This window comes from Sphaeroforma arctica (assembly GCF_001186125.1).
Source record: "Sphaeroforma arctica JP610 unplaced genomic scaffold supercont1.584, whole genome shotgun sequence".
Lineage (NCBI taxonomy): Eukaryota > Ichthyosporea > Ichthyophonida > Sphaeroforma > Sphaeroforma arctica.
The window spans coordinates 38,650-48,881 of record NW_014039974.1 but is presented as its reverse complement, the minus strand read 5'-3'; the positions used below and the strand labels follow the sequence as shown (position 1 = coordinate 48,881).

The following is a 10,232-nucleotide window of genomic DNA, read 5'->3' as shown; positions in this document are numbered from 1 at the left end:
TTTAATCGCAGTTTAAAATATTAACCGCAATTTGAAATAGTAGTCGCAGATTTTTAAATATCTGTTTTAATCGCAGTTTAAAATATTAACCGCAATTTGAAATAGTAACCGCAGTTTTTTAAATATCTGTTTTAATCGCAGTTTAAAATATTAACCGCAATTTGAAATAGTAATCGCAGTTTTTTAAATATCTGTTTTAATCGCAATTTAAAATATCTGTTTTAACCGCAGGGAGTATCTGATCCATTCACATTGCCTATCACTTGTATATCCACAGACATAGTACACCTCGGCCCAGTGAACGTATCTACAAACAAAATACATTACAGTCGTATATAGGTACAACATAAATCTATATTACTATATTTGTATATTTTAACGACAAACAAAATGTGTTGCATTCGCATATAGGTACAACATATATTTAAACCACTATTTGTATATTTCAACATATCTATAAACAAAGTACATCACAGTCACGTATAGATACAACTTACCTTTAATCCATTCTCTTCCTATATTTGAATGTACGCCCAAACAAAGCACACACTACAGTCGCATATAGGTACAACATATATTTAAACCACTCTATTTTTATATTTAACGTATCTATAAACAAAGGTACATTACAGTCGCATATAGATGCAACACAGACCAAATCTTGTATATTTGAACTTATCCCCAAAACAAAGCACACGACATTCACATATAGGTACAACGAAACAAAGTACATTAAAGTCGCATAGAGGTTGAACTTATCCCCCAAACAAAGTACACGACATTCACATATAGCTACAACGAAACAAATACATTACAGTCGCATATAGGTTGAACTTATCTCCAAAACAAAGTACACGTCATTCACATATAGGTACAATGAAACAAAATGCATTACAGTCACATATAGGTTGAACTTATCCCCAAAACAAAGTACACGACATTCACATATAGGTACAACTCACATATAGGTACAACGCGCATATAGGTACAGCCTACCTCTAATCCATTCTCGTTGCATACAACCCATGTCGCCACAGACGCAGCACACCACTGCGGTGGCTGTGGGCGAACTCATGGAGAGCCGAGACGATGAGCAACGCCGCTGCGAGAAACTGACGGATGATATGAATGTCATACGTGCATACATAACCCTCGCTACATCATCGGAGAAACGACGGTCCCTGGAGCTGCAACTGTTACAGGTATGGTGTATACGCTTTGTTTCAGGGTTTGGGGTTTTAGTGTATATATAGGTTTAGGGGACGCTTTCTTGAATTGTAATGGTGTGTCATAGCCGCACTCGTTTGTTGCAGATATGTTGGGTGGGCCCTCTATCTCTCTAGCTATTGCGTCCTTATATAGTGTACGTGGTGTTCACTATTGCGTTCTTATATAGTGTATGTGATGTTCACTATTGCGTCCTTATATAGTGTACGTGGTGTTCACTATTGCGTCCTTATATAGTGTATGTGGTGCTCACTATTGCGTCCTTATATTGTGTGCGTGGTGTTCACTAATGCGTCCTTCTATAGTGTATGTGGTGTTCTCTATTGCATCCTTATATAGTGTATGCGGTGTTCACTATTGCGTCCTTATATAGTGTACGTGGTGTTCACTAATGCGTCGTCCGTATATAGTGTACGTGGTGTTCACTAATGCGTCATTCTTATATAGTGTACGTGGTGTTCACTAATGCGTCGTCCTTATATAGTGTACGTGGTGTTCACTAATGCGTCGTCCTTATTTAGTGTACTTGATGTTGGTGGGGATGGGTGGCATTCGTATAATAAGCGCATCTGGCACTTTCGTTGGGGCGGGTCTACGCGGCTGTGTATTGCTTTGTGCTTGTTATTGCGCGTCGTAGATTGACTGGATAGTATGTCTACCCATCATCAGTGTATGCTACTATGGATTCAAACCCTGTATGCATTGTGATCTGTATGTAAGGTGAAGGTGAGCCCCCTCTGAGATTCTCCTGCGACACACCCAGCTATTTGAAACTCGGACTGTGGCAGATTATATGTACATGCATAAGCTTTACAGCCGAATGACTATCAAGGCTTTGTAGACCTCGGCAGTATATGCAGCTGTTCCCATTAGTGTGTACTCAGACACCCCGTTCTGATCTCTTGCGCACTTTTGCCTTGCCTGACTATAGCTCATTTGGAAATGATAGATACGCCAGATACATATACATATATATCATATAGTAGGTAGAATAATAGCCATACAGTAGGTAGAATAATAACCATATATTAGGTAGAATAATCATAATCACCGCTGAATCGCTGCCAAGGCTTCGTAGGCCTCGGCAGTATATGCAATTGTTCTCGTTCATTAGTGAGTACATGGGCACCCTCAACCCTATCTCTGGTGCACCTTGCCTGAGTATAGGTCATTAAGACTTGTTATCTCTTCCACCTAAGTCACATGGTAGGTAGATTTGATATCTAGTCCACCTGTATGTCATATGGTAGGTAGATTTGATATCTATTCCAATTTAAGCTACATGTCATATGTAGGTAGCAAAATCAAGCACAAGCAGAATCTCACCAATGTGTTTGCTGTATAGCAAAATCAAGCACAAGCAGAATCTCACCAATGTGTTTGCTGTAGATAGACCTTTGTCATAAGACCATAGAATGCATACCTTTTTATAAACATATCATGGTATAACTAAGCCATACCATACCACACTGTTTAGTATAATAGAGTGAACGCCACTCATAGGACGATAGAATGAATACCTATTTATAAACATAAAATAGTATAATATATAGGAGCCTTACCATAAAACAGAGTGTACCTATAAACACGCCATTGTATAACTAAACCATACCATACCACACTATTAAATATAACAGAGTATACCTATAAACACACCATAGTATAACTAATCCATACCATACCACACTATGTCATATAACAGAGTATACCTATAAACACACCATAGTATATCTAACCCATACCATACCACACTATGTCATATAACAGAGTATACCTATAAACATACCACAGTATAACTAACCCATGCCATACCACACTTTGTCATATAACAGAGTGAGCGCGAAGTGGCGAACGCGCGCGAGAATTTGGAGAAGATGAACAAGTCCGTGGCCCAAGAAATGCGTAACTGGGGCCTACGAGACGTCGAAAGGGCTCTCAAGGCAGACATGCACAAGCACGCTATAGCCAATGTGAGCTCGCTGAAGCAAGTATGTGCGGGTGGAGAGTAGGGTTTGTAAACCGGAGTGTCTGCTGAAGCAAGTATGTGCGGGTGGAGAGTAGAGTTTGTGTACCGGAGTGTCTGCTGAAACAAGTATTTGCGGGTGGAGAGTAGGGTTTGTGCACCGGAGTGTCTGCTGAAGCAAGTGTGTGCGGGTGGAGAGTAGGGTTTGTGTACCGGAGTGTCTGTTGAAGCAAGTATGTGCGGGTGGAGAGTAGGGTTTGTGTACCGGAGTGTCTGTCTCGGGCCACCAATTATAGATAATGGTAACGGGTTACCACCACAGCTGAAGCTCTTCTCCTCGTTCTGCTTGGAAGTGCGCACTCATGCGTGTGTGTGCTTTCATGATGTATTGGTTCTGAGGTGGGTGTAGTTGGTATGTGTGTATGGCCATGTACACGGCTGGCTCGTAAAAACCTACAACCCTTAAAACCCTAAAATCCCTGTATTCCGGTCAGTGATCATTACACAAGTGTACGTGTGTGAGGGGATCCATGTGCCTGTCTTTGTGCCGTGGGTGTTGTTGTGTGGCCACATGCAAATCATATCTCACAGTCAATAACAAGTGCTACTGTGGGTTTGGCTGGTTTTAGTGGTAGCTGTGTCGTACCGCTACCTGGTGCTTAAGTTCGTGAAAATCCGGCATGGTGTGTGTATATTCTCTACATGTGTGCGTATACATGTGTGCCTATATGTGTTAAGATAGATTACAAGAACGCCCGTGTGCGTCAGTCGCCTTCAGAGGCATGCAGCCTTGCGAATAGGCCAGATACAGATCACGTGTTTGCGATGAGTCACGCTTTATTGCCATAGATTGAGATCAGGCGGCGTTGTAGGGCTCCTGAGTGGACGCCAACCGCGTAAGCTTGGAATGTCCTCAGAGACGTGCTAGGTCTTCAGAGATGGGCTATGCTTGATGGAGGATGGTGGCTAACTCGTACTACACTTTGCTCCCCCATCCCATCATAGGCCAACGCACAGTGTGAGAGTCTACTAGAAACCCTGGAAGCTCTGGGCTGAGAGCAAACCTTGGAAGCTCTTGGCTGAGGCATGTTTTGTTCCTCTAGAATCCATCCTATGGTTCGTTGACGCGCCGAGAACCTGTGTGCAGGAGGGCTACCGAGGGAGCCCCACGCGCCCCTTCACCATGGTCAGTGTTGGGTATTGGGTTTTGCTAATAAACACTTACATCGCCACACCAATAAACGACATTGGTAATCCTGAGAGTGTCTGGGGTACCTATGGATATGATCACGGCCGTCAGGCAGCTAGGCGGGAAACAGTAAACACCGATGGAAATGTCAGTCGTGGCACTCTGTGAGCAATTAAGAGTGGTTTAGGTTTTTTAGGGTTTAGGGTCATTAGGAAGCGGTGGGGCTCTATGTGTCCATTGAAGCCTAACACTCGTTTCTTGTGTCTCGAGTGATACTGCATCTTACACGCGCCGAGGTCTATAAATAAACGTTTTGTATACAATTTTACAAAGGACTGATATAAAAGGCAGGCTTTGATAAATTCCGTGCACATTATTTGTTGTAGTTCAAGTACAAGTGACATTTATCTCTCGTGCAACTGATTACAGACTAATCGAGTTTTGGAGAGTGGATCTTTTCCCTAGCCTCACTTGTACCCGATTCATACTATAATTAGATTCACCAAATAGTGACACCGAGAATCATGCGCTCCCGCATAGTAGGAAGCATCGTTCTTAAAGTGTCCTGCGATGTTCGGTCCTCTGAACCGATAATCATGACCCCTGCACAGCTTTACCCTAGCAGATTTTAGTGAGGAAAATAGCCAATACACTGGTTGAGTCTAGCGATTATAATGTACACCATTCCTTATTCCTTGAAAAATCATAGCCTCCTGAAAAGTGGTATTTTATAGCAGACTATGATAAAATGAGAAGTTAGTATATTACTAACGGACTCGTGTTATTCAATTGCACAACCTTTAGTGAAACGCAGCGAGCTGCGTGGTGCTTAATATTCCAACTTCTTTACTTTTCCCCTTTTTATGTTAAAAAATGCTTTATTTAATTTACGTTTTCCTGCAGGTTGAGAAAAAGTTGGGTTGTTTGCTGGCAGAATATCCACATTAATTCGCATCTAACTCTTCAAGTCTAGTGCCTATTCAAGTTATGATGCATACTATATACAAGAGGTTGATTCTTTCCTCATCAGCTATCATGGCTATAGAGGCTGCTAGCATTTACATCAAATTATTCAAGTTGTGCTAGAAAACTCCAATTTTATTGATTCGAACTGTATCGTCTTCAGACCACAGTCTTTTCATTGAAAATACCATATTCGGCTATTGATGAATGCTCTCCATCAGTATTTTCTGGAGCTCGCCCACCATTCAATTATACGTATGGAATTTCGAATGTGCGAGATGGTGATTGGTGTTCTGAAGGGAATCTTCGTGTACTAGCATTTCCGTAAGTATAAAACGCATGAGCTCGCGGATACTTCCATCATCGATTGTCTACCGACACCTTCCGCTGCGCCTGGCTGCCGGTCATACTCATCTCTTATCGTAAGTCTTGTGCAAATTAGGATCATTGTTGAATCTCACTCTATGTTTGTTTATACTTCTCGAGAACGAGAGACACGTGACAGGATAGACAAATTGCCTTCGAACTACATCAGGTGATGATATGCGTCGAGAGTTCGCGTATATGTGTCTTGACTGTTGCGAAGATAAAGAGCTCCAACAGTTGGTGCGATTCGTATCTGATAGGGATCTTTTCCTTGTAGCACTTGTTGGACACGACTGTGTGCAACGCAGATTGGTTTTCTCGTCCAATACTGTAGTTGAGGCGCAGGTGGTCTGGGCTCTGCCATATGCAATCGCGCGTTCACTTTCCGGTCAGCTTCAAGATGCGTCGGCACTGAGGTAGTACTGGTGGATTTTAACTTAGAAGTAAGCAACGCGGATTTGTGATACATATCGCGATTCTCCCGTGTGTTTGTGTGTTCTAGCCAGTTTCTTGGCAAGTCTGTGAGAGAGATCTTGTAGTAATCCTCATCGCATGCGAGAGTTCTTCCATAGGCGGCTGGTTCTTCAACGGTTTCAGTCATTGACGTTGAAGTAATACTTATGCAATGCTTTTTGTGGTCGAGGTCGAATGCTTGGGTTGTTTTTGTACCATTCTCTAATATTTTTGTGTGATCGTATTCTGCCTGTGTTTCATGATCGTGCTTATGACTCGTTCCCCTTCTCAGTGATCTAAACAGTTTCGCTAGCCCCATGATGATTTGATTTTATGCGCATGACACTATGGTTCATACATCAAATCTAGTTGTTTCTATATAGAAATTGAGACTTGAAAAGGTAGTGTAAAAATAGTTTCTTTTAGAGGGATATGAAAAATGGTATTTTTTTTAAGAAATGACTGTGTGATGAATGTTTAATATATTTTGGCCTTTTTTAGTTGTATTTACATGATGTAAAATTGTAAATAGGGAATCTGCTGGATTTTCAAGGAATTGCTGAACTGCTGAACTGCTGACTGCTGAGTGGACGGATTGGCAATTGAAACTTTGGAAGCTTTTTGTTGTTTTGTTTTTTTAAGAAAACCAATATGATAATTTTGTATGTAATTTTTTATACTCAAGTTCAGCCAAGCTCTAGAGTACTCTAGAGTAAAACGGAGTGTATTTTGAAAAGAAATTTTGAAAATACAAATTCTGGTTTTTTTTCTTCTTTACTTTGTTTTTTAAAACAAACCAAATATACTCCATCAGACTGAGACTCTAGAGAGTCTTCAGTCTCTAGAGACCACAGCCACGCCTGTGGTATTTTTTTGTTTTTGTTGTTTTTTAAAAACAAAAGAACAACAGATATGTAGTGCATTGCATACTAGTCTCTTAGAGTATTTAGCACTATAGTAGTAGAGTGATAGACCGCCAACATTTGAGCAAACAACTTGTCAAACATGTCGCGATAATCTTTGTACGACATGTCGGTCGAACCATGGTGTCGTCAGGTCCGCTGGAGGCTGCGTCGGTACACAAAATAGTACTAAAGTCGCGATCTTATGTGAATCGTCTAGAAGGCTATGCATGATGGGTGTGCGTAGTCGTCGTAAATCAACAAGGTGATAGTTCGATTATATTGCGTTATCAGAAGTTGGAGTATGGACTCTGGAGAGTGGGGTCACGCCGTCACGGGATAGACTCTGTAGGCATTAGACTGTAGAGTGTGTAGACTATGCCCACACCCAAGAAGAGAGAGAGAGAGAAGAGTGTATTTATACTGATAGTTCTGACTTCTGAGTTCTCAGTTCAACCGCAACGGTGATTTCCATAGTCGTCTGACTAATTTGTTGTCCTTTTTTATTTAGTTTTTACACATTGAAATTATTCGATCAGAATCGGGTTGGGTATGTTAAAGTGGTATTTGGCAATTGGTATGTTGAAAAGAAGACAAGTCCACCTTAAAAAAAAGCAGCTCCATTTTTGAAGTGGCCAATATGGTGACATGGGGCTGTCATTTTAAGGACCTGGGGGCTGGAGCGGGCATTATTAGGATCCAGAGTTTAGGGCGGCCATTGTTCTCTCCGGCCTCGCCAACATATTTTCAAACTTTCATGACCCTCTAGAGCAAGAAGAAAGGACAAAATATGGTTGATCGGACTAACGTCCGAGGGACATTTTCACGAAAATATATTAATTTATTACATAATCTAAAGTCAAGCACCTACATAGTTCCCTAAAAGTCACGTCTTTATTATACTCATGACCTTTATCATCTGTTCACAGTCCTTAGCCGGTGTTATCTCCACCTTAACACGTTCCTCCTGTGCATCATGTCGGGATCGTCGTCGTTAAGATCACTCTCACTCTCACTTGATGCATTTTCCACTACATCAAGTACACAAGCTTCTGCTTGGGTGACAGGTCGAAACCATTTGCCAGGACCTCGTAGAGAGTGCCTCCTCCCACCACTCAGATGCTCAGCCCTCTCTGGTGGCATATGTAATAACAAAGCTGATGTATACGTGAACGTGATCAATACTACCTGTGATGGCACATACATAGAAACACCTTTTTAGGCACGAGGGAACAACATTTTCAAACTTTAGCACATTGATCTTAGAAAAGGCCTGGCATGTCGATTTCTGGCTTAAAAGTCCAAAATTCGTACTGGAAGGGCATGGTATGGTGTAGGGCTGTAGGCGGCCAATATTTTCCAATTTTCTCAGAATCGGGTCACGATTCAAAAAGTGTCTCGAATCGGCTTAGTATTGAATCTTCCACATACTCTGAGTCTGGGGGAAAGGGGTAGTTTAGTGGAACTTTTTTTTTAAAGCGATTGCAATTTGCAACCTCATTTTTATATTTGTGTTTTTTTGGGAGGTCAATCAGATCTACGATCATAGCATAAACTACTACTAGCAAGACTGCTCTCAGCCTCTCACAGAGTAGTAGTCGCACACATAGACGCACGAGGGCCTGAGGGGCGATGCCGACGAGAGGCCGCAGCCCGCAGGCACACCGCACGGCCATTGGAATTCTCAATTTTAGCCGACTCTATGTATGTAGCCGCAAGCTCAAAGATCATGGGGGCTGGGGCATGGAGTGGTGGGCGGAAAGACACTTTTCTAAATTTCAAAAAAAAAAAATTTAAAAATAGAAAGCAAATTCCATAAAACTGTACGTATTCCTAAAAAAATTGAACAAGAAGGCTCTAAAAAGATTTTTTAAAATTGACCATATTGCGCTTGTCTGTATTTTTATGTATTTACTCTAAATTCGTTTCCGGTTGTCATATTTTTTTATAATTTCGAAGTTTAAAATATCACAGCCAGGCACCTAACAGGCTGACGGCTGACGCCAGACGCCGTGACGGATGACGGTCTGACCTCTGTGGAGTGTGAACCGTGAGTCTGACAGTCTGTGATTCCTGAGTCACTGACAGTGGCTGTACTCTCTCTCTTTGAGTGTGAGGGCTGAGGCTGAGACTTGAGAGTCAGGCCTGGCCCTGGACTCCTCTAGAGTCCTACTAGTAAATAGTGCGCCACAAGGACAAAAGTCATGGAGAAAATCCTTTCTGAGAGACCCAGTACAGTACCCAGGTCCCAGGTCCCAGGTCCCAGGAGGGGCGCCAGGCGCCGCCAGCGGCCATATTTTCAATTTTCATCCACAACACTAGACAGAAGAGGACTCCTACATACGACCTACAGTCCTACATTCCTACAGGCTACATTGCTACAAATCAACCAAATATGGTGTCGTCCATACTCCGTTATGGCAAAAAAAAAAATTATCTCTCTACTCTCCTTGTAGAGGTATCATGACTCATGAGAAACCACAACGGCAAAACAACCCCCCAGAAATGTAATTCTTATAGGCCTCGATTTTGTCCTTTTGGGGCGTTTGAGTCTTTGTTTCTTTGAGACCCTCAAAGTGAAACTAAGGGCGAACAAACAGAGGAGTGAGGACCGTATATATTCGATATATTAATGGGGGGGGGGGGGGGGTTAATGGGAAACGGTTTCAAAAGGTTGGCTCAGGGCCTCAGGCCTGGGCTATTGGTTGGCCGACAAAAATTCGATACATACTGTAGAGGCCTAAATTTCTGATTTTGTCAAAAGGAAACCAGTTTTTATCTTAAAAACTGTTTTTTAAAAGAACAAACTCCGACCAATAGAAAAAAAATACCACTGATGAGTAATGACTGTGGCAAATATGTAAGTGGTTGGCCGCTGGCGGCTGGCGGTAGTAGTATCTGTGTGGACTGTGGAACACTCACAGGCACTTGTGACTTGGCAGCTGGCAGTTGGCCGCTCATATATTTTTGGGCTTTAATACAAACAATTTTTTAGAAGTAATTTTTACCATATTACTAGACAAATTATATAAAAGATTCAATCATGAAGTCATCCACCCCAGCAGTCAGAACTTAGCACCGCTTGTTGTTGTTTTTTTAAACAATTTGCAAATATTTATGTGTTTATCATCAGTGCATCACAACAACGGTTAATCTGTCATATATGTAG

General features: G+C 41.8%; 1 protein-coding gene across 1 annotated transcript; it reads left to right on the top strand.

Moving 5' to 3' along the window:
* The first annotated feature begins 264 nt into the window (after positions 1-264).
* Positions 265-4,708, top strand: SARC_07405 (hypothetical protein). Its single transcript, XM_014298660.1, has 4 exons — positions 265-339; positions 1,038-1,202; positions 3,060-3,215; positions 4,196-4,708. The coding sequence occupies exons 2-4, from the start codon at positions 1,074-1,076 to the stop codon at positions 4,244-4,246; spliced, it is 336 nt and encodes a 111-aa protein (XP_014154135.1). The 5' UTR covers positions 265-339; positions 1,038-1,073; the 3' UTR covers positions 4,247-4,708.
* The last annotated feature ends 5,524 nt before the right edge of the window (positions 4,709-10,232 follow it).